At 38.0% G+C, this 25,079-nt stretch overlaps 8 protein-coding genes across 8 annotated transcripts; 3 read left to right on the forward strand and 5 right to left on the reverse strand. All coding sequences in view use genetic code 12, as the record gives it.

The window, feature by feature from the left end:
• Nucleotides 1-774: 774 nt before the first annotated feature.
• On the forward strand, nt 775-5,739 carry CPAR2_703390 (uncharacterized protein; the record flags this gene model as incomplete). The annotated part of the gene is made up of 1 exon (XM_036812116.1): nt 775-5,739. The coding sequence occupies one exon, from the start codon at nt 775-777 to the stop codon at nt 5,737-5,739; it is 4,965 nt and encodes a 1,654-aa protein (XP_036668485.1).
• Nucleotides 5,740-7,270: 1,531 nt separating this feature from the next.
• CPAR2_703400 (uncharacterized protein) lies at nt 7,271-7,951 on the reverse strand (the record flags this gene model as incomplete). The annotated part of the gene is made up of 1 exon (XM_036812117.1): nt 7,271-7,951. The coding sequence occupies one exon, from the start codon at nt 7,949-7,951 to the stop codon at nt 7,271-7,273; it is 681 nt and encodes a 226-aa protein (XP_036668486.1).
• A 515-nt stretch (nt 7,952-8,466) lies between these two features.
• NUC2 (Nuc2p) lies at nt 8,467-9,924 on the forward strand (the record flags this gene model as incomplete). The annotated part of the gene is made up of 1 exon (XM_036812118.1): nt 8,467-9,924. One exon carries the CDS (start codon nt 8,467-8,469, stop codon nt 9,922-9,924), a length of 1,458 nt encoding a protein of 485 aa, XP_036668487.1.
• Nucleotides 9,925-10,048: 124 nt separating this feature from the next.
• On the reverse strand, nt 10,049-11,068 carry CPAR2_703420 (uncharacterized protein; the record flags this gene model as incomplete). Its single annotated transcript, XM_036812119.1, has 1 exon — nt 10,049-11,068. The coding sequence occupies one exon, from the start codon at nt 11,066-11,068 to the stop codon at nt 10,049-10,051; it is 1,020 nt and encodes a 339-aa protein (XP_036668488.1).
• A 1,238-nt stretch (nt 11,069-12,306) lies between these two features.
• On the forward strand, nt 12,307-13,044 carry CDC34 (SCF E2 ubiquitin-protein ligase catalytic subunit; the record flags this gene model as incomplete). Its single annotated transcript, XM_036812120.1, has 1 exon — nt 12,307-13,044. The coding sequence occupies one exon, from the start codon at nt 12,307-12,309 to the stop codon at nt 13,042-13,044; it is 738 nt and encodes a 245-aa protein (XP_036668489.1).
• Nucleotides 13,045-13,583: 539 nt separating this feature from the next.
• CPAR2_703440 (uncharacterized protein) lies at nt 13,584-14,480 on the reverse strand (the record flags this gene model as incomplete). Its single annotated transcript, XM_036812121.1, has 1 exon — nt 13,584-14,480. The coding sequence occupies one exon, from the start codon at nt 14,478-14,480 to the stop codon at nt 13,584-13,586; it is 897 nt and encodes a 298-aa protein (XP_036668490.1).
• Nucleotides 14,481-14,733: 253 nt separating this feature from the next.
• On the reverse strand, nt 14,734-17,997 carry CPAR2_703450 (pheromone-regulated protein; the record flags this gene model as incomplete). Its single annotated transcript, XM_036812122.1, has 1 exon — nt 14,734-17,997. The coding sequence occupies one exon, from the start codon at nt 17,995-17,997 to the stop codon at nt 14,734-14,736; it is 3,264 nt and encodes a 1,087-aa protein (XP_036668491.1).
• A 1,212-nt stretch (nt 17,998-19,209) lies between these two features.
• CPAR2_703460 (uncharacterized protein) lies at nt 19,210-20,508 on the reverse strand (the record flags this gene model as incomplete). The annotated part of the gene is made up of 1 exon (XM_036812124.1): nt 19,210-20,508. One exon carries the CDS (start codon nt 20,506-20,508, stop codon nt 19,210-19,212), a length of 1,299 nt encoding a protein of 432 aa, XP_036668492.1.
• Nucleotides 20,509-25,079: the final 4,571 nt, after the last annotated feature.

Genomic DNA, 25,079 nt, shown 5'->3' on the forward strand with positions numbered 1-25,079 from the left:
GATCTTAAGGCTTCGAAGCGCCATATTTACCCTATATAAGATCTCTTCCTTTTTAGCTCCACTCTTTATGTTATACCTTATCTACTTCAAGAGTTAGGAGTTGCAAGTTTAATATGGAAAAATGTCTGTTTTTCAACTTTGCAGTTTTTGAATACCAAAATTTTTGCAAAACAGATCAAACTTTGATATATCAATAATAGAGAATGAAGTTATACGATGGTATAATTGTATTCCCATCAAGTACAATAATGGTTGTGCAAGAGGTGTCTATGCACTTGCTTTTAACTAGGTGAAGTGACCATTTTTTGATTTTTTTCTCTGGCTGTGCGACTTTCAGGGTGGGCTTCTTTGTCTTTGCACAAGTCGTGCTGTATAGGTATGGACCATTTGAACCAGCATATTTTTCTCAAGCGCTTGAAAATATCAATTCAAAGGAGTATTTTCTGTACAACCTACATAGAGTTGTTTCTTCTATTTACGTGACAAAAAAGTCTCCCTCATTCTAAACACTGTTAACTAGTATGGCCATGTGAAGGAGTACTTCTTTATTCAATGGCCGCATTATTGTTATAGTAAACCATTCCAACTACACAAAAAAAGACATTCTGAGCGGGATTTTTATTTTATTTTTTTGTAAAAAAAATTCATTTTTAAGAATTATTATTTTTTTCGTCTTCATCTTCTTCTTTTTATACACAAAGCATGTTGTTCTTCTTTTTGCCTGAACTATGTTTCAACTAGACAACTATTTTCAAAGACAGTCTTCGACTAATCATGTTGCATCAGCTGTCACGTAATGGCACTAGCAGTTGTGAATTCTGGGATTACGACGACATCACCAAATGTGCTAGACTAAGATTGGACTATTACCCACCACTACTATTGACTATTGTGTCGTTTGCTATACTATTCGTAAAATCCCTTATATCATATAATAAGAAAAGACGAGGGGGTCAAATCAAGTTACCCGATGATTCCCGTCCACTTTTGACAACTACCGATAACTATGGAGCTACAAACATATCCACAACTGATGATCAAAAACTCACTAAGGAGGATTTAAAAGCTTTGCATTTTGACCTTGCTCGATTACCAGATACCAATATTGATGGAAGTCCACATGGTTACATTAAGGAGGTTTTCAAAAATACGAGTGAAAGATTAAGGGTTTCCGTTGAGTATGTATTGGTGATACTATCATTGGGATTACACTTGTCTCCCTTGGTCAACCGAAAATTGGGCAAAGAGTTCAGAAACACTCATGTTGTGCTTGCCCAACTCATTTTTTGGGTGTACTTGTTCATCATTGTAACAATTAGAGTCATTAATATGAAAAGAGTTGCCATTAGATTACCAAATTTGTGGATACATACTACAGCACTCTATTTTTTCAATATATTCCCAGCATTATTGACCTTCAGATCAGCCTTGATTACAACAACATTAAACAAAACCGGTTGTGAATACTATATTTTCCAATTTGTTATCGCTGCTTTATTATTGGCATTAAACTTGACTGCTACCGTCGGTGACAAACCTTCTCAATTGTACATTGTTCCTGGTGTCGAGCCAAATCCTGAAAACATCTCAAGTATTGCATCATTTATCTCCTATAGTTGGTTGGACAAAATGGTATGGAGTGCTTACAAACAGCCTTTAAAACTTCGTGATATTTGGGGGTTACGAGAGGATGATTATGCTTTATATGTATTAAAAGGATTTGAAGCGTCGAAAACTACCTTGAGGTTCACTTACAAGATTTTTTTCCATTTCAAATATCTTTTCGCGATTCAAGCCTTTTGGGCAATTGTCGAATCCATGCTTGTTTTTGGCCCATCAGTATTGTTGAAAAAAGTGTTGGAGTATGTTGCTGACCCAGACTCAATTTCAGCAAACTTGGCTTGGACTTTTGTATTTATGATGCCCATTGTTAAAATCTTGGATTCCATTTGTTCTGATTTTTCATTGTTTCTTGGTACAAGAGTCAGTGTCAGAATGAAGGCAGTTATAATTGGAGAAGTTTATGCCAAAGCCTTAAGGAGAAAAATAACTGTTACTGAAACTACTTCCGAAGATACGTCTGTTGATGTCAAGAAAACGTCAACGAATGAAGACAGTGGCGACGGAAAGGAGTCAAAAACTACGTCTGAGCTGGGCACAATCATCAATCTTATGGCAATCGATGCATTTAAAGTATCAGAGATTTGTGGATACTTGCATTCCCTTGTTGGTGCAATTTTGATGATCATCTTTTGTACGGCTTTGTTGTACAACTTGCTTGGTTGGAGTGCCCTTGTTGGTTCCATGGCAATCGTGGTGTTGTTACCAGTAAATTACCAGTTTGCTCAATGGTTAGGAAAAATACAGAAGCAATTGTTGGGTGTTGCTGATAAGAGGATCGAAATATTGAATGAAACGTTTCAAAGCATCAGAATTATCAAGTTTTTTGCTTGGGAGGACAAATTCTTCCAAAGCGCAATGGATGTGAGAAATGAGGAATTAAAGTATTTAATATATAGACCTGCCGTTTGGTGTGCTGGATCATTTGTATGGTTTATCACTCCCACTTTGATTACATTACTTTCATTCTATTGTTACACGATCATCGAGGGTAACACGTTAACCGCACCAGTTGCATTTACTGCGTTGTCATTGTTTACCTTGTTAAGGTCACCATTGGACCAATTGGCCGATATGACATCGTTTGTTATCCAATCCAAAGTGTCGTTGGATAGAGTTGCTGATTTCTTGGATGAGGCTGAAACATCAAAGTACGATCAGTTGGCTCAAGAAAAGGGACCCAACTCTCCGGAAATTGGATTTGAAAAAGCCACATTGTCATGGAACGCACTGTCAAAATCTGATTTCAAATTGCGGGATTTGAATATAACTTTCAAGCCTGGCAAATTGAATGTGATTATTGGCCCAACGGGTGCAGGTAAAACTTCGTTACTTTTGGCTCTTCTTGGTGAAATGGATTTACTTGGCGGTAAAGTATTTTTGCCTGGTATTATTCCCCGTGATGATGTGATCCCTGATGAGAATGGATTGACCGAATCAGTAGCTTATTGTTCGCAATCAGCTTGGTTATTGAATGACACGATCAGAGGAAATATCACATTCGGTTCCCCGCTAAGCCAAAAACGTTATGATGAAGTCATTGAAGCTTGTGGATTGACACGGGACTTGCAAATCTTGAGTGCTGGTGACCAAACTGAAGTTGGTGAAAAGGGAATCACTTTGTCTGGTGGACAAAAACAAAGAGTTTCTCTTGCAAGAGCTTTGTACTCTAACTCTAGGCATTTGCTTCTTGATGATTGTTTGTCGGCAGTTGATTCACATACTGCTCTATGGATTTACGAAAATTGTATCACTGGACCTTTGATGCAAGGGAGAACGTGTATATTGGTATCGCATAATGTTGCATTGACTGCTCAACATGCTGAATGGATTGTCGTTATGGAGAATGGTAGAGTCAAGAATCAAGGTACGACTGAAGTTTTATTGGAATCGGGTGATTTAGGTGATGATGAATTGGTAAAATCATCAGTCTTGAACTCTAGAACGCAGTCTTCTCAGAACTTGCAATTGCTTGATGATAAGAATGCTGAAATGAAGGCCAAAGCTGCCACGATTGAACAAAAATTGAAAAAGCTAAAGAGTAGCGAGGATGCAGATGAGGAAGGGCCATTGATTAAAACCGATGGTAAATTGGTTGACGAAGAGAATAAAGCTGAAGGTGTGGTTAGCTCCAAGGTTTACCTCGATTATGCCAAAGTGTTGGGTGAGTGGAAAGTGTGGACTGCAATTTTCGTTACTTCAATTGCATCTCAAATTGTGTACATGTATCAATCATGGTGGTTGCGAACCTGGTCGATTCATAGTGAAAATGACACAGCATTGAAGTCAGCAATTACATCAATGGGACAAGTTATTGAGAGCTTTCATTTAGCTCAATTACTGGGAGTGCGCAATTTCATTGGTGCTGTTAAATACGTGCAATTCTCTGCCAACATGGTTGATCAAGTCGCTGAACAACATTCAACATTGTATTACATTACAATTTACGGGATTATTGGATTTGCCTATGGTTTCACCGCATGTGTGAGAATTTTGGTAATAAACTTTTCTGGTATTCGTGCATCGAATCGAATTTTCAAAAGAGTGTTGTTGACAATTCTTCATGCAAAATTGAGATTCTTTGACAAGACGCCGTTAGGCCGTATCATGAATAGGTTTTCCAAGGATGTTGAATTGGTTGATCAAGAAATGACACCATATGCTGAAGGTGCTTTCATTTGTGTTGTTCAATGTATTTCAATCTTAATTTTGATTACATTCATTACTCCAGGGTTTCTTGTTTTTGCATTTGTTATTGCATTCTTGTACTACTTGGTGGGATTTTTCTATTTGAATTTATCCAGAGAGTTGAAAAGATATGAATCCATTACCAAGTCCCCTATTCATCAGCATTTTTCCGAATCCTTGACTGGTGTTGCAACAATCAGAGCGTATGGGGTTGAATCGCGTTTCATGAAGCAAAACTTACAAGCAATTGATAATAACAATAGACCGTTTTTCTATTTGTGGGTTGCTAATAGATGGCTTTCCTTTAGAATCGATGTCGTTGGTTCATTGGTGATGTTCTTTGCAGGTATTTTTGTGTTGTTGTCAATTGGCAAAATTGATGCTGGTTTAGCTGGGTTATCGTTATCGTATGCAATTGCATTCAGTGAAAGTGCCCTTTGGGTTGTTCGTCTTTATGCAAACGTTGAAATGAATATGAATTCTGTCGAAAGATTGCAAGAGTACCTTGAAGTTGAACAAGAACCTCCTTATGAAGTGAAAGAAACCGAACCACCAACAAATTGGCCGGAAAAGGGACAAATTTCGGTCAATGACGTTTCATTGAGATATTCTCCTGATTTGCCTCGTGTGATCAAGAATGTCACGTTTGATATTGAGCCCTGTAACAAGGTTGGAATTGTTGGAAGAACTGGGGCTGGTAAATCCACCATTATTACTGCATTTTTTCGATTCTTGGACCCTGAAAGTGGTTCGATTAAGATTGATGGTGTTGATATCACTAAAATAGGATTGAGAAATTTGCGTCAAGCAATCACGATTATTCCACAAGACCCCACTTTATTCGCGGGAACAATAAGATCCAACTTGGACCCCTTTGAACAATACACGGACGCCGATATCTTTGCTGCTTTGAAACGAGTCAATTTGATCAATTCCAACGAGCAAACAGCATCATCATCATCAGCAGCAGCAGCAGCAGCAACCATGGCAGTTGCTGAAGAGAATCAGAACAAATTTCATGATTTGGAGAATCCAATTACTGAAGGTGGAGGGAACTTATCGCAAGGAGAACGTCAATTAGTTTGTCTTGCTCGATCATTGCTCAAAAACCCCAAAATCATTTTACTTGACGAAGCTACGAGCTCGATTGATTATAAATCTGATGCATTAATCCAAAAGACAATTCGTGATGAATTTGGATCAAGTACGATCCTAACCATTGCTCATCGGTTGAGAACAATCATTGATTACGATAAAATCTTGGTTATGGATGCCGGTAAAGTTGTTGAATACGACAATCCATACGTCTTGATTTCTAACCAAGACTCGTTATTTTATTCAATGTGTGAGAATAGTGGTGAGCTCAATAGTTTGATTGCGTTGGCAAAGGAGTCATATGTGAAGAAGAAGAATCAGAGGCACCCAAAGTAAATAGAACGTTTTTTTAATAGAGAGATTAATTACTATAACCCCTTGCATTGTAGGAATGTTTACACACAGCATAAACTCTATATATGCAGCAGTAGACCTGTCAAAGCTAATCTGGTTGAAATGACTTGGCTTCCTTGCGTCGAAACATTGCATTAGGGGACAATTCCTTCTTCTAAACATCATATGCTGGAACATTGGAAATATAGTGCGTTCCTAGTATTGTGCATTCCTAGAAATTTTGCAAATCCCAAAAGTTTATTAGAAAATAATGAACAAATCACGTGTATAAACCGTTGGCTCTATTTTAAAATCACTCTCATACCCTAAATATACTACCTTCAGAGAAGAAAAGGAATAGGAGGGGCAAGCAGAGGCAAAAAAGGAGACTGAAATAGGCCAACACCAAAGGTACATCTCGAGCTAATCCAAATCACATGAAAATTGCAAATAAGCATGGAAAATAGGCATCAAGATTAGGGTACCGATTCGAAGTAGAATTACCATATAATCAGGATCACGATAGCCAACAATAACTATCAAGAAAGCTAAAGATTATCTTTCTAAGACAGGTACAAACCGTAGATGCCAAGCACGAAAGTTTCTTAGCGAAAGAGATCCAAAAATTTAGGGAGGAAATTTTGAAAGCGTTTGCTAGAGAGCCACACGTTGAACGTAATTAGCCATATAGAATGATCGGAAGACATCCATGGATAGAGATGCTTTCGGCAATCAACAGCGCAGAATAAAACCTATAGAGTTTCTTTGTCTACCATTTAGGGTCTTTTCAAGTTCTATATTAACGTTGTGAATCGGGTATGAAGTCGCAGCACCGAACACCTGAAATATTGATAAAACGGGTGTCTTTTTACACCAAACTAGGAAATGAAGAGTTGCTGGGCGGATAATTAGGAAAAGAGCACATGTATATTGAACGGCAATAGCAAAGGGAGTTCCAATGTTATGGAAACAATTTCCGCCGCCGGAAAAAGGATAGAATATCCCTTTGGAATTACAAAGGGTAAAATACACACGAGTAATCAAATTGCAATTGACGACGACATGCCATGAGTTTACTCCGTAAGCATAAAAAGCTGGATCACTGCGGGTATTTGTTGTAATTGAAAGAAATATTAAGCTGAACTAGTGTTCCGAGAGCCACGACTGTATCATTCAGGCTGTCTTAGATTGAAATACTGAATTATGAGAAAGTGCGATATATCACGAATGCGAATTGAGTTTCATCAAAGTTTAATTTTCTGTCGCGTCTTTAGTCTTTTTCCGAACGCGTAAAGTATAACAGCTGATTCAACTAAGAGCCTTGAAACTACCGTGCCACTTACGTGACTGGATTGAGCATACTCTTCAATAAGCATGGATGGAAAATGAGTGGATACGATCGCTACACGAGCATTGGACCTGCCTCGAAAGAGTGACGTGAAAAGACAAACCCAGAACATATAATCTACAAAAAGGAAAGCAATAGAACTGAATAGTATAATAGTACAAGTTAAAACGTCCTTCTCATAAAGCCTTATGTCATCTGCTCATCTTCATCCTCATTGTAACTGCAATCAAATTCTTCCATTTGTTCACCACCAATGCCGAAATAATTTTCTTGTTCAACTTGATACTGATGATGAGTAGCATCATGAACACTTGAAAATGAAACGTCATCATCATTGTTATTCCGGTATTGGTCATATCCATCAACCACATACCCTTCAACTTCATTACTTGGGCTCAATGTGAATCTCGAATTAGATGAATTTGTAGCAACAGCACCAGTACTGTTGTGATTGTTATAGTCTCCTGATTGATTAGTGGGTCGATGGTACAAGGATTGTGGTGTATCTGGTGTTTGATATAGTTTCTCCACGGTTTCTGACTTGAATGAATATTCTTCAAAATTGCAATCTTCAAACTTTGTCACCGTTTCATTGGTTTTTGGGTCGATAAACTCACGTATTGATCCCCATGGCGATAATTTGACTGTTCCTCCATCTGGATGTATAAATTGTGGCCACTCTGTTGTTGAATTTATGGCTTCTTCTTGAGTCATATTCTTGTATCGCTGTTGTTGTTCTTGACTGAGTTCGTTATCATCATCGTTTCTTCGTTTACTATGGTGCGTGTTTGAGCTTTGTTGTTGGTATTGCTGTTGGTGTGTTGGTGGTGGAGTTATTTCATTTGCTGGGTTGGCAGAGAAGCTCATTTCGGCGCTGAATTGAGTATGTCTTTGGACCCAACTAGCTTTGGTTGTGAAAAAAAAATAAAAAAGAAGATTGAGAAGGAAGGAAGAGCGAGAGAAAGTGAAAAGCATAAAGAGTAAAGAGGGCCAAGAGAGAAAGGCTAAAGTCTATGTGTGGTACTGCATATAGTGTATGTACTGGCTAGAATTTCCTTTTCCAAAGTGGTAGCGAAGTCACATGATGAATTTTGAATTTCTTTTTTTCTGTTTTCTTTTTTCTTACTTCTTTCAATCTTCATCATCAACGTCGCAGAAAAAAAAACAGTGTCATGATTAGTTTTGCGACATTGTCACCAAAGTCGTGTAACAGCTACCAATGTGAGTTATAGCCAATTAGAAAAATTTATTTAGTAAAAGTAACAAATTTTCAAACCTATTCAATTGGTAGTCCACAGATACAAAGAGACTTCTATAGATCAACCTAATATTTATTCATCAATTACCACCACCACCACCACCGCAACCAACACTGCTACACCATGTTGAGGGCATCTAGAATAACATCACACCCCTTCATAAAAGCTAGACAATCGCTATTTTCCTCATCATGCATAAGGACCTACGCAGCTGTTCCAACACCATTACCAACAAATACCCCCAACAAACAACCAACCACAGCAAATGCCATCACACCATTGGGTAGAAAGCCCCAAAAGTACTCCGACCCACCAGGCATGTTTGGCAAGACTACATTCACCGAAGTCATGGATGAGACCAATATGATGTGGGATAAATCCGATGATCCTGATCAAGTTTCTAAACAAAATACCAAGATTCGTCATTTTACAATCAATTTCGGTCCACAACATCCAGCTGCTCATGGTGTTTTGCGATTGATTTTGGAATTACATGGTGAAGAAATCATTCGTAGTGATCCTCATGTTGGGTTATTGCACAGAGGTACTGAAAAATTGATTGAGACAAAGACTTATATGCAAGCATTGCCTTATTTTGATAGATTGGACTATGTGTCAATGATGACTAACGAACAAGTATTTGCATTGGCAGTGGAGAAATTGTTGAATATTGAAGTTCCTTTGAGAGCAAAATATATTCGTACTTTATTTGGTGAAATTACTAGAGTGTTGAATCATTGTATGTCGGTATTGACCCACATTATGGATGTTGGTGGGTTAACTCCATTTTTATGGGGGTTTGAAGAACGTGAAAAGTTGATGGAGTTTTATGAACGTGTTTCTGGTGCTAGATTGCACAGTGCTTATGTTAGACCCGGTGGTGTTGCTCAAGATTTACCTTCGGGTTTATTGGATGACATTTACATGTGGGCTACTCAATTTGGTGATAGAATTGATGAAATTGAAGAATTGTGCACTGATAATCGTATTTGGAAAGAACGTACTATAAATGTGGGTACAGTTACTGCTGATGATGCATTAAATTATTCATGTTCAGGAGTAATGTTACGTGGTTCAGGAATACCATTTGATGTACGTAAATCACAACCTTATGATGCTTATGATTTAGTTGATTTTGATATTGCTGTTGGTTTGAATGGTGATTGTTATGATCGTTATTTGATTCGTATGGCTGAGTTCCGTCAATCATTGAGAATTATATTCCAATGTATAAATGACATGCCTCAAGGTCCAGTTAAAGTTGAAGATTATAATGTATCTCCACCACCAAGAAGTTTAATGAAGGAAGATATGGAGGCTTTAATTCATCATTTCCTTTTATTTACTAAAGGGTATGCTGTACCACAGGGAGAAACTTATACCGCTATTGAAGCACCAAAAGGTGAAATGGCAGTTTATGTTGTTAGTGATGGAAGTGAAAGACCATATAGATGTAAGATTAGAGCTCCAGGGTTTGCTCATTTAGGTGCATTTGACCATATTGCTAGAGGTAATCTTTTAGCTGATGCTGTGGCTATTATTGGTACTATGGATTTAGTGTTTGGAGAAGTCGATCGTTAGGGGGAGAAGCTACGCCGGTTGTATAGTATTTGTAATAAACCCTATAAAAGAGTGTGTTGTAAACGTCTAGAGATTGTTCTACAACGTAATGATTGTAGAATATATATGTATTTGTGGTATTCTTCTAAAAGATGATTTTGTACAAAATATATAGTGAAGTACCAGCACCTAAAGCAGTGAATAATTTAGCAGCTCCCATCTGATCATCATTGTTGTTGTTACCACTACTATCGTATCCATAATTTGAAGTTTTCGGTTTCTGATACAAGTTTTGATAAGTTGCCGCACCTTGATAGTTTGTACTTTGACCATATTTGACATTGTGAGTATACTTTGGGGCATTGTAGTTGGATCCATAGCTAGCAGCAGTAGCACCACCACCACCACCGGAACCAGCAGAAGTTGCTGTTGCTGCACCATTGATTTCCCCAGTTTGTTCATTATATCCAGGTTTAATCATCTTGACATGACGCAACAAATGTTTCGTTTTCAACTCTTCAGAAATGTGCTCACTTGAGCTTGTTTGCAACTGACTCAATATTTTTTCCTTAGTAACCGGATCCATATATTTATCAATTATGCGTTGTTCAAATTGTAAATTTCGGTGTAAATGTTTATCATAATCAAAATGAGGTACATCGTATCGATCCCCATGATTGACATGCACACCGGAAAATTGCAGTTGATTGGCATCTGTTGATCCTGAATGGTGGTATTTGACCTTGTGGCGTTTGGAATTTAAACCAGATGCCGAGTATGTTGATTTGCCACTACGAGAATAGTATTTAGCTTCACCATAATACTTATTGTATTCATTTGATCGCCGGTTTGATGCAGAGAAGGTTCCTGCGCCTCCAAATGATGATGGTGATGAAGATTGGTCGTATGCGCGTTTCTTTTTGACATCTTTTAAAGTATCATACGCATTCACCATGGCCACGTATTTAGCATTGTTACTTTGTTTAGCTTCGTCATCTAAATGTTGATTTAAATCAGGATGGTATTTTTTGGATAATTTCTTAAACTGTAGTTTGATTTCTTTGATAGTGGCATTTGTGGGAAGTTCTAGTAGTTGGTAGTAGTTCTGATTGGCAAAGGGAGAAGAAGGGGAAGTGGCAAATAGTCGTATTGATCGGAAGAGCATTGAGTGGGTGTGGGTGAGGACGTTGTATTGAAGAATATGTTGTAGATCGTGAGTGCAATATTGTGAAATATAGTAAGTGATAAAGTGATACTGGGAGATGGGCTGGCCGTATGAGTCTAGCTGTTCGTGACAAGGGGTTATCTTGTATAGAATGATGGGATGAAATGCACAGTGTTTGTAGTGTACCTCATGGTAGTGTGCGATTATCGGAATTTATCTATTCTACATGTAGCGCAGATTGAAATCTGATAGGAAGATGTAACGATAAGGGGTTCTATACATTTTAATAAGCCACTATTACACACTTGTGATATAGTTGTTACCAGACTATATTACCATCACAGAACACAATACCAAATGGCGGTTATGCAATGTCTCTTGTATCATATAAATCTCTGTATCTTGTTGTGGTGTATATGGATCTTGATAGAAATCAGTGTCACAATTCTTTTTTTTTGACACTGTTCACGTGACTGCTTTAAAAAATATAGTTGCAATCATCATTGTGTGTTTTCTCTTGTGAAGATGTATTGAGGTGTTGAAAGACGAATAAACTATCGAAGTAGGGTATAGGCAGGTACGTGTGCTGAGTGAGACAATAAGCTGTAGTATTTTAGCAAATCATTAATTATTTGCTAAGTCGATTGGTTTGTGTTAAACTAGTATCTCAACCCGACTGCTTATAAGAAGCTCTTCAGCAATATCACGTGGATATATATGTATAAATCATAAGTACTGCAATATAAAAAGATGATGATGATAAAGATGATGATCAAATGTGTCAGTGAATCATGTGACAAGCAATAAAATTTAATATGGTAGCGTTTGAGCAAAAGAACAAAAAAAGAAAAAAAAGAAACAACAACAACTCACGTACACACACGCACACTCACACAACACACAAGAATCTCAAATTTTTTACAAACCGGCCACCACTGCACAAACCACATATCACATACATATCACACAACACACACATATCACATATCACATATCACATACCACGTACACATATACATACCCACACCCATATACTTACACACAATACCACCTAAACCATCCACATACACTTACTACATATTACTACACATCACTCACAACTTAACACTCATACACACCACACACACACACACACACAAGAATCACATAATTTGTAATCTTTACACACAACTATTTTCACAAACCACTGAATCTTACCCACACACACACACACACACACGCACATACGTACCCTAACCATGAGTTCAAAATCTGCTGCTGCCATCTTGCAACGACAATTTAAAGATTTAACCGATCCTAAAAAGAGAATCCCATCATTCCACATTGAATTAGACGATGACAATATCTTTTTATGGAACATTGGAGTAATGGTACTCAACCCCGACTCATTATACCATGGTGGTTATTTCAAAGGTCAAATGCGATTCCCCCAGGATTTCCCATTCAGTCCACCATCATTCCGTTTCACACCTGCCATTTATCATCCAAACATTTATCGTGATGGTCGGTTATGTATAAGTATCTTGCATCAAGGTGGTGATCCAACTAGTGATGAACCAGAAAGTGAGACTTGGTCACCAGCACAAACGGTTGAAAGTGTATTAATCTCGATCATTTCATTGTTGGATGACCCTAATGGCAATCCTCCAGCAAATATTGATGCATCAGTTGAATTCAGAAAAAATTTCCCTGAATACAAGAAAAGAGTATTGAAGGAAGTTGAAAGGTCTAAAAAGGATATTCCTGAAGATTTTGTCATGCCTGATGATTCATCTGTTGCTTATAGTAATAATCAAGCTATCAAAAATCGAGAATTGATTGAGGATCCAATAGATGAGGATTTTTGGTATGAAAGTGAAGAAGAAGAAAGTTTTGACGAAGAGAGTGTTATGGATGAAAATGAAGGTGATGAGTTTGAACAAGATGATGATGAAGAAGAGGAAGAAGAGGAAGATGAAGAAGTGATTGCAAAGTGAAAAGATGAGCACAACTTACGAAATGGAGACAAGCGGGCTTTACGAATCTTTCATTCAACCGAGTTTCGACCTTGTTTCGCACCATCAACAACTACTTTCCACTTAACCACACCCATCATGATGTTTTTTCTTCATTACTTCTGCTAGTACAACTACATCTACTACTACTACTACTACTACTACTAATTACTATTGGCATGTATATCTTTTTTTTTGTTCTTCAATCATACCCTTTTTATTGTTATACATAGTATATATTCTATTTATATTTGGTATAGCTCATGTTTAATTTTGGTTTATTTTTACTGTTTTAGTTTGTTCTGATATAGATGTGATCTACATACTCTGAAAGAAAATGCAAAAGTGTAGATTCCTTTACGGGTGATAAGTACATATATCCAAGAATGAGTTGTCATTAAACTCAACCACGTCAAACTTCATCCAGGTAGGATTAGAAATGACGTTAATCGTTATTGTAAACAAAAAAGTTCTCAGAAATAGGTAACAGCTGCCACAAATAATCCGTAATTGGTTCAATTTTAGTTTGTTATTGGTTCATGATACCCTTTTAATCCTTGGCCTAATGCATTTACAACCGAATCAGTCTTGATCTTGGCAATAGCGTCAACTTCAAAATCAAAAGAAGAGAGATCTCTTTCTTCCCTTGCTGTTGCTGCTGTTGCTGCTGTTGCTGTTGTCGTACTTAAATTTCCTGATTGGTAGAATAGTACGACAAAATACCCATTAAACAAATCTACATCATAATCTTCATAAGCGTTATCAAATTCAGCATCTTTATCATCATTAGTTGTAGATTTCGTGTTATTTTCCCCACTACGCTTGATATCTTGTCCATTATCTTTCAATTGCTTAGCGCCTCTATTATCTTTTTGTCGTGATGGGTTTTGATCAAGGTTAACTTTTGAGATTATACATTTAACAGTACCGAAATCAACAATTGACCAATCATTAGCATCATCGGTGTCACTACTTGACTCGTCAGAGTCGGTGGCTTCGGTAATTGTATTGTATGCAATTAATGAATATATCTTTAATTGATCCAAGGTGATGAACGACGTTCCATCTTGCGAGTCTGCGTTACCCCCTGTATAAACTGATGGTGTTGCTCTAGCGTGGTCGTATTCTTCACCTGTTACTGTGGGCATTGTTGTTGTTGTTGGAGTACCAGCTTTGGAACTATGCAAGGAGTGCAATTGCAGTTGTGGCTGCAGTTGCAGCTGCAGTTGATGATGATCAACACGCTCCGTGGATTGACTCTTTGTAGTGAGTGAGATTAATGGATTGCCATGGTTGGATAATAATGAAATTGAAATTGGATGGAAATTGGGTACTGAGGGAGTTGATGATGTTGTTGTAGATCCCGGTGACAGTAGTGCTGATTTGAGCAAGTTTGATATTTGATTCTGCTGCAACATTATTTGGGATGTAGTGTGCTCAGTGAATACAGTGTTTGGTTAGTGGGTGGATTGTACCCTAGATGGTATCTTGTGTCGTGATTTTTTCTGGATGCAATAGTCAGTTTGTATCTCAATACGACACTAAAAAAAAAAACAACTAAAATCTATACTTAAATATCCCTTTTGTTCTAATAAACTCTATATATATACCCTCAATGCTGTAATAAATATGTCTACGTTATAAAGTATCCTCTTCTATGTGATCCCCCCCTTACAAGGTAAACAATCCAGTTCCCTTTTTACCAAATGGATAAACAAACAATGCAGCCGCAAACAACCCCACACTAATACCAATTGAAACTTCTACCATAGTGGCACCAAAACTCAACGAGCTAGTAGAATCGGTAGTTGTAGTAGTCTCCTCAGTTCCATTTCGATTAGTAATCTTATCAGCAGTTTGCAAACCGGAAATCAACGAACTCTTGGAAGCAATACCCGAAGGAACTTGGACGAAAATTGCTGGCAACATTGCTGATACTGCGACACCTTTCCAAATACGTGAGTACAAGTTTCCACATATTCCCACAATGAATGCACCAATGCATGCTGTGAATTCGGTCACATTGGAAAAATGTTTCCCAGCAAAGTAGGAACCAATGTAACCTATACCGGCAATTATAATCATAATCGGCAATTGCCGCCATTTTGCTTGATTGATTAGCCCAAGACATGTTGCAAAAAGCGGCACAAACAAAATTCTCCACTTGTCATCCATAGTATGGCCCTTGGCACAACTATTCTGCGAAGTTGCATCATGATAAACCCATCCAAATAATGCTGACCCTAAAGTTATACCAAATCCAAGAAACAAGGAATAGATAATAGCATAAAACATCCTCACTGCACCAGCCACCAAATTTCTCGATTGTAATTCCAATGACCCTGACAAGATGATATACCCGGGCAAGATAATCGCCAAGGAACCTTGAGCAATGGCACTAAAGCAAAACAAATCACCACCTCGAATAGATCCAATACCACGAGCAATAAACGAAACGACAATTGCCGATGATACTTCAAACACATTGGAATATAAATTCGACAATGTCGAAACGTAAAATTGTAAGAAACCAACGCATAATCCAATACCAAAACTTATCGGTAAATCAATCCATCCACCATCAAATGCAAATGGCGTCACTGCTAAAGAACCAAGCCCGTAGTAGAAAACACAAAGCCATGGTGGGAACTTGTTCTTTTCTTTTAGCAAATCATCCAATTTCTTAGTGGCTTCTTCAACACCAATCAAATCATGCGTCACTGCTTTATACAACTTGTGGGCATCCGATAATTTACCTAAATTGATCCCCTGAGCACATCTAACAAGATGAACTTCAGAAGTTCTCGTTGCTGCATCACCAAATGAAACCAACATGCATCCAGGGAAATAGATAAATTGTCCATCAATTTCCAATACCCGCGATGTCATCACCATATACTCTTCTAATCTATGTGTTGGTGCTCCATACAACATCAATGCACGACACATATTGATGATGAATCGTTGACGTTGTAACACGTCAGCAATGTGAACTGTAATACGCAATCGTTCGGCCTTTTTGTTACGTTTTAACTTTTTAAGTTTATTCGTTGGATCAGTAGGTCTCTTTTTAGGCATTTTCGGTTTGGCATTTTGGAATGATGGTAAGCCAGCAGAGTCATATTTGCCTTTACCGTCTACACCACCATTACCACCACCACCACCGCCAAATCCACCATTATCATCATCGTCATCATCGTCATCACTTGCATCTGGTAATGGCCTATCATTGGCACCACCGCCACTTCGTCCTCCTTTTCCATCAAAATGCCTCATCTTGTTAGCTGCTTTACCGAGGGCTTTTCCTGAAGCCTTGATATTCAGGTACCCCCTACTAGCACCGTGTTGAGCTGACTTCATACCATGCTTGACACCAGCACCAACATCGGTGCCAAATCTAGTTAAATCTAAATGCAGCGTAGGTCTCTTGTGCTCGTCAAAACTGTCAACTGTTGAATCATTGGTATCGACATTTGTCAAGGAACTAGCTGATTTATTCTCCATTGGTTGTTGATATAATCGTAATAATGAAGACAAGACTCCTGCTTGAACGTGTTTGGGCGGTTCAATATAATTACCATCAACATCAGCCAATTCATTTGGTTCAGAATCATTATGACCACGGAGAAACAAATCAGGGTTTGGTGCATAAAACGGATTATCTTTATGTTCATCTGAATCTTTATCAGTTGATTTCTTGGCTTCTTCATTTTCATCTTTGGTCTTTTCATTGATTAAATCATCAGTACTTCGAGTAGGTGTCACATCAGCACTAGTGTTTGCACTTGTGTTTGATGAATGGAGCAATGCATCAGGAATATGTTGATCAACCAATGCCTTAACCTCATCACTTAAATCGTCGTATTTGGAAAGAGGTTGTAATTCAATGTTATCATGATGATAATCACCACGGTCATCATGATCAGCAAAGCCAACTCGTTTCTCTTCATCTTCATTGCCATTTCTATCTCTTGAAGCACGACTGGCACCAGGTGCTAATCCACCACCACTTAATCCTTGATGACCACCAGACAAGACTCTTCCTAAAAATGTATCGCTATGACTAATATCATGATCTTGTGATGGGATGCGATCAGCTAATGACATTTTACGAAGTATGCCTCGAAGACCACCTGTGGACTCTTTTGATCCACTTTGCATGCTCTTTTTAGAAGCACTTTGATTAGTTTCATGTGAACGCATTGAATGAATCGATGGTTTACGAGGTTGTCTAGAAGAGTCGGAAGATGACGATGCTGTGTTTGCGGCAAAGTGTTCGTCTGATGATTTTCCTGATGATCCTGACTTTGTCCTCTCAAGGGGATCTTGATGATACGATTCTGGACGTCCGTGGTTTCTTTTGGTGATCTCATGTTCCTCATCCGATGAATCGGTGTGATAAAACTGTTCGTGAGGAGCTTGTTGGATATGAGTGAAATCGGTATGAGTTTGGTCTTGATAACTTCCGTCGTCAGAGTCAGAGTCGTCATCACTTTCAATGGGACCTTGGCTTTTTCTAATGTCGTCAGCATCAAATTTGAAATGCGGCAAGTTTTGCTTACCTGAACTTGACCCACCAGGGTTAAACTCGTCATCATCATCATCATCATCATTGGAATCAGAATCACCGTCGCCACCCGCGTCGTCTTCAAACGAAGCGTAAGACAGTCTGGATGCATTTAAAGAAGCTCTTGGGTCTCGAGGAGTATAAGAATCAGGGTACTTTTTTGTATCGCTCTTCTTGTTTTGAAATTTACTGGCAACTTTATTGAAATTTGAAGATGTTTGTTTAGTAAACTTTGATTTCTCCTTCTTTTGATTCTGTTTACGAACTTCATTTAGGTTGAGTTGTTGTTGTGGTATTTGGATATGGAATCTATTTTGAGACCCTGGGTTATACTCATCATCACTGGATGAAGAATAGTCATTTGACATGGTGCAGTGGGAAACAGTTGTGTTGGATATATGATGATGTATAATACTGCAGTGTTGGTATCGGGAATCTGTTGCTCAATTCAGATGGCCCTTTCGTAGTTTGAAAGCGAATGAAATAACCTGTTGGGATAAGTAAGAAAGTGGCTTCTTATTGATATGGTCTTTTTTGAATTTGTAGGAATCTTCTTCTATATATATAAATCCTCGTCTTCTGAGAAGTAACTTTTGTGGTCTGCGTCGACTGATATGGTTGTTGGTTCGTTATTCAGCGTTTAGTAAAAAAGAAAAAAGAACTGTTTTGTTCTTCTTTAATTCGTGTGCTGGTTTGTGTAACATGAGAATTTTTTTGAAAGGAGTTCGTATGACATCATTTGCTAGAATACAAAATTTTATAAGAGAACACGTCCAAGGCGAGGTTTTACCTACAGCGTACCAGGGTATCAGAGTTGCGTTTGGCATTTATCAATCACTCCACCTGAACCGTACCACTACCTTCACTCCGTAAATCGATGATAACTTCCTCCATTGAAAGGTTTGGACTGGAGAAAATTCTATTATAAAACTCACCTTTTCTCAAAACAATGTCCCTGTGTATACAACCACAAAACCCATGCTTTTCGCTGATGGTATTTACCCTTTCTCTTGAACGGAGAGCTAGTAAAGAACAGGATCAAGACGTAATTACTCCACTCCCTTCTCCACACGGCTTTGACAAGCATGTAAAGATTGAGATAAATGATTTTAACTCTGATTGTACACGAAAGCCATGGGTGGATTTGAAATGGGCCGTATCATCGTTTATCTTGGTTTTCTGTCAACACACTTCTACGCCCTACCCCCCTTTATATAAAGAATATGAGTTAAATGGCTTAACTCCGATTTATCCTTATTGTGACAAATGAAGAATAAATAAATTTCTCACTTCTTCTCTTCTCTATGTGCCTCTTTCGCAACCAATTTTGTGACTTTGATTATGAAAGGAGAGTGCGCAAAAAAAAAAAAAAAAGATAAAATGCAGCATTATGTCATTTTACTACTTTCAAAGCACTATTAGTCAGTAATATGTATATGTATAAATTAGACTTTGCAGAGCTTATGTAGTTTCAATTGCTTTACAACAGTTTTAGTTGCTCATCTCAAGAAAACTTCACTTATCAATTATCGATATAGCTTACAACGAATCAACCACTATGGTGTGCAGCTCCGCCCTATTTATACACTTTCTTCCCATTGTACGCCACACCACTCTTGTATATATCCAACCTTGTGATCATCAAAATTCTCTTCTGGAATGTAATCTTCAACGTCAGTGCATACGATAATCGTACCCCAGGACATTCCATTCAATATATCCTTGATATCAACATTATCTCCATTCAATCCTTCTAGATCCATGATTGCCTTTGGCATCAATTGTAATTCGAATCGACGTTCACTACTGGGGTTGTAAACTGGACGTGGAATGTTTGGTTGAGCATTTTCATTTAAAAAGATTTTGGCAACTTCGTCTTTGCCATTGTAAAGTAATGGTTTACCATTTAGATCATATCGCAAAACTTGACCTGGATTGTGTTTAACTGTCGATGAAAAGTGTTCAAAATACTTGTCATCTAACATATTAGAAATTTTGGTTGTTTGCGGGTCCAATACCGCTGATGATGATGATCCACGTCTTTTGCTTACTGATGAACCTTCTTCTGGAGCATCGTTCTCTTCAATCAAATGCTTGTACTTGGCCAATTGAGCTTCCTCGTCTTTGTCCTTGCGGAATTTCTCCACGTCAACGTAAACAAAACTGCCATTGTATTGAGGTAAGTCACCTTGTAATTTTTTCTCTACCTTTTGGGGCAGTTTTGGTGCTGTTTTTGCCACGTCAGCATACAGTTGAGGTTTAGCAATGGAGGACGGAGTTTCGGTAGTTTTTGCTTCAGTTTTGGCAAATGGATGAGACTGATTGCTGTTGAATGGATTATCGCTTTTTGCGAAAGGATTTGATCCTCCAAATGGGTTATCACCAGACTTGTCCTTGGCGAATAAATTCTTGGTTAACTCATCATTCAATTTCTTCAGTTGTTCCAGTTTCATCTTGTCTTCCATTTCCTTCATCTTAACACCATCTAGCTCTTCCTTTATCCTTTGAACTACGTCCTCATTCTTATTGATACCTCTGATAGCCTTGACACTGCCCTTTTGTTTCGAACAATGTCCATTTTTACAACCAAATAAGTACAATACCCGATCGTACAAAGCGCCATCAAGCGGTGAGAACGCTTGTAAAAGTAATGCCATTTTCTTATCACAATGATTGCATGTCAAATAGCTTTCTTGTGGTTTGGACTCGGGACGAAGCCACACGGGTTGTCCACCAATAAACGTATCTTCAATTGTTGGCTCATCGTCTGGTGACACAGGTCCGTCCACGAATCCTAAAAGCACTCTTGATTTTTGGTTTTCATTGGAATCGTAAATACTTTCCTCGTCTGATGAGTATTCTTCTTGCGATGATGACATGGTTGATATCGTGGTGACGATCTTTAGATTTTGAAGCTCATCGAGATGCCTGATACATTTTGCATTTCTGCGTTGCGAAGCGCTACCGAGACATGTTTGCAATCGTCAATCTTTTGTAGCCTCAGAAGAAAATTACGACCATTAAAGTTAACAGAGATCCAGTTATGGTCCTCAAATTCCCAAAGGTTTACAGTTAACTCGTTATTTTGCATCTCTTGATTGGATTATGCATTAAATCTGTTTGTTCGAAATTCGCAACATTTTCAAGCAAATGCAAAGAAGTAAAAAATTTAACACTAAAGAGTAACAAATGAGTAATTGCATCAAACTCTCTTACAACATCAACCCCAACGATTCAACCAAGTCATATTTATTCGATTTTAAGGATCAGCTACTGCCCACGCAAAATAACCTGCAGACCTTCCACTTCAACCCAACTCTTCTTTACCCTAGGAGTTTGGAGGTGAGTTGCGCTGATAAAGATACATGAAAACAACCGGAACAAGTTTAATGACGCATCGGAACAAAACACCATTTTCCGACTCGATTCCGAGTAGCAACAATGGTTAATACTTTTGGTTAAGGCTCACGTTCAGGCTAATGTCTGGGTTGCAGCTGAGGGGATTGTGACTCTAAATCAATTGTCATCAACTGACTGGGTGAGACCGAGTTCGACATTTTCTTGTCTTGATTTTCTCTGTTGTTATCAATGGTATTTTCCAACAGATTGTAGCATGTTTTGTCAACAAGTGGGCTTTGGCCCTCCATTGTGTAAGATTTAGACTTAGCATAGAGACGAAGATAGAGAAGCTTTTTAAAGGACATCATGCATAAATGAGCAGAGCCCTTTTTTATAAGTGAAAATTGTATCGCATTTGTGCCTTTTTTAAAACTGAATGGCAGTAAGAGAAACGTTTTCAATGAGGGCTTCATTTTTTGTTATTCAATGATGAGTCAATGGCATAACGCCTTTTTTGAAAGAATAATGACAACAAACGGTAAATCTGAATTCTATGTAATTCTAATGTTCAAGTTTACGATACAGGAAATCGTGGTTGATTGAAGTAAATTCTCGCCGAGAGAGACGTTCAAAAGTTCACCTTGGTATACATTCTCTCGAATGTTCTCTTAAATGAATCAAAGAGGTCCGGGGAGTCCACTAAATGAAGGGAAACGTGCATATATATCTAACTAACTTTACACGTTTTAGCTGATTGTGCTGTCATTCCCGATGTTCGAAACAATCTCTATGGTTTGATTTTTGCTCCAAATATACATTTCTCTCTAGAAAAGATCCCCAACTTCGCAATCAATTTTGTTTTGGATGTTGTGTACTATGCCACCGAAGAGCCATCAAACTTGTTAGAACCGACATGGATGACAGAAGTCCTATTTCGAAGCACCAACTAAACAAAATGTTTCCAATAATCTCAATCATCTCAAAAGCAACTGTCCCCATCACGAGTGCACGACATATTGCGAGCCTCATCAATGCTTTTCCAGTTAATTGAGCTTGCAAGTAAGCAAGAGCATGAAAGGTGGTGCAATGAATAAAGCTAACGCAACAAAGCTGCAATATACTACCTTTGTTTCATGATTGAGCAAAGGATTTGTAGTTACATCTCTTCGCTTGGGTTCGGTTTGAGGAATATTTTGCATCTCAATATCTGTGGAGGTGGGTTTTGATACAGCTTGTTGCATCTTTGAAGATTTTCCAGTTGGTGCAACATTGAAAGCATTTGTCCGGTATGGCACTGAGGTATAAGTTGAGCTACTAAAATCGGAACAGACTCGAGGGCCGACAAAACTTACTATCCTCGAGGGAAGAAGACGACCTTTACAATTGATAAATTTGGTGCACTCTCTTCAACCTTCTTTGGATGCAAAATGAAATATATCTTGCTTTAGTAATACAAATTTGGGTACTGTCATCGTGTAAAGAGTTGCCAGATGTGCAGGCCTTAAGTAGGATTTTGATTCGCTTTCCTTGATTCATCGAGTAGAGGTGACAATGATAACCGTGAATTTGGTCTACAGTTGCTCTTATACTAACATAATAATTAAAAACTACTTGACGCCTAGGCTAAATACACTTTGATTTAGTTCTCATCTTCCCAAGAATTTGAACTTGAATGTTCCCTCTCGTGTATACGTCCATTTGATGAGCATGCAAATAAGGTAGATTAAGATAGTAGTAGATACACCGATGCCTAAAAATATTTTAAAAATAGTCTCTTGCCAAACAAACTTCCAACTTCAAAAATCATTGCCCCAGCAACAAGGCCACAAAATATTGCAAAATTAAATACCAAGATTCTAAATGTCTCTGCTTTTTATTATCCGAGCCCAGCATAAATCCCACAGCTATCTCAAAGATAAATGTACAAACGACGCAAAAAATGATCATAGTCTCAAACGTATTATCCTTCCATGTATCAGAATGGCTCGCTTCATGCAAATCTCGGCTTTCACGAAAGATATAACTTGGTCGAGACACATGAGGAGTAGGTTCGGAAAAGCTTTTGTCTTAGTCACGTGCACCAGTAGTATGAGGTTCTGGGTCAGGATCCTTCAAAGGCTGATAAAATGGTTCCATATCTCTTATGGGTAAAAAGTAGAATACTTGAGACTCAAGGAAACTTTCTCAACTGTTGGAGGTGGTTGTATAAAATGAGGTCGAAGACTTTTGCCTTTCTCATCACAGAAATTATTGTGGGTTGGAATAGTAGAAGCAATTGCAACTCTACACTTGTATTTACTGCATATTGTCTTTGGAGGCACTGAACAAGTGAACGTCGTTGATGAGGAAGTGTGTTGTGGTGCTGGTATGTTACACAGAACTTTCATAGCGGCCACACCTCTCCATTCCATGTACCTATTCTGTGAACCCACCAAAGGTATAATTCTAGGTCGGTTGGACCCATTGTTTCTATGCCCTCTACCAGATATCTGAGTGCTGCTTTTGTTGTAACATACAATTTAACCACCCTGTTCTTTAAAAACAAGACTACTGATTACACTACATGTTACTGGAAAGCATTATTTATTGGTAACTTTTCAAAGATAATAAAATTTTCACTTCCAGTAGATGTGCCACATGTTTTCATTTCCACTAATTTGTTACTAATATTTCTTTTGCCGTCTAGTTCCGTCCATACTCTACAGCAGGGACACTCTTACATTATAAAGGGGCTAGCTTAAGAAAAGATTCAAAGAGACTTTATATAAACTAGGTATAATAAAAACTCATATTCAGCTAGGACTATCAAATAGAGATTGGGTTTTATTCTAGCCGCGACGGGGTACGATAATTGCCAGAATGAACTTTTCATTGGCGAAGGTCTGAAAAAACATAACAATCTATCCCAAGCTACCCATGACTATGTCTACTTCAGTGGAAAAGAAAAAAAAAATTTGATAATCATACAAAATGCCAGGAACATGAGGGTATACACAAATGCTGAAACAACCCCGCCGATGAATTTTGGTTCTCCTGTTAATTTATCAATTTGAAGAACATACGCACTGGTAATACAAATGCAGTATAGCCCGAGATTAATGCACAATATACCAAGGTAGGTGGCATCATTAAAGAATAAAGCAATTGACATGCCAAATAAAATTGTTCCTAAAAAACCAAAATAAAGTATTTTGAGAAAACTATCGGGGCATTCTTTGACTTCTTTTTGTGTCCTCTCGCAATTTCCCTCTTCTAAATTGTTCGGCAATGATGATGATGTTTCTAACCCTGAAGTGGAGGAGTCAGTTTGTGTGAATGAAGCTGCGGAGTCTAAAGTGTGGACTGTCTCATCATTCAAGTCATCTAGTGGTTGGTACGTGCTACTCATGATTGTCGAGTTGTGGTGAATTTAAAAAGAGAGCAAGTTGTTGATAAGAAACTATTTATTTTCTTTCGCTCAACAAAAAAACACAAATCATACAAACTACCAGGAATACGAAAGTAAAAACGAGCCCACAAGCAATTCCTTTGATGAATTTTGTCTGTCCCACTATTGATTCAATACCGAATGAGATCGTTCCAGAAACAAAAATCATGTATATGGAGATATTTAATGACAATATACCAAAGATATGGGCTGTTGGACCCACATCTGCGAAAAACAAAATCATTGAAACAAAAAAAAGACTTAACCCAACCATTAAACAAAAAGTAAACCGATTAGCATCACAGTCTCGATCATTGTGGGATGGTGTTTGATTAGTCCCATCCTCCAAATCTTCTTGTAACGATGATGTTCCCTGCGCAGAGTTGGAGGGTTCTGTTTGAGTAAATGGGGGTGGTGAATCATCATACTGAGGACCTTGGTCTTCATCTAAAGTGTGAGGTTTCTTGAAATTCAAGTCATCTAGTGGTTGGTACGTGCTACTCATGATTGTCGAGTTGTGGTGAATTCAAAAAGAGAGCAAGTTGTTGATAAGGAACTATTTATTTTCTTTCGCTTAAATTTTTGATGCCGCTCAAGAAAAAAGTGGACACAAATCAATTTAAATGTAAGTTTCTTTTTTCCGCGGCCGTAAACAAAAGCATGCGCAATTAGTGCAAACACAAA

This window comes from Candida parapsilosis, contig 006110 (genome assembly GCF_000182765.1).
Source record: "Candida parapsilosis strain CDC317 annotated contig 006110".
Taxonomy (NCBI): Eukaryota; Fungi; Ascomycota; class Pichiomycetes; order Serinales; family Debaryomycetaceae; genus Lodderomyces; species Lodderomyces parapsilosis.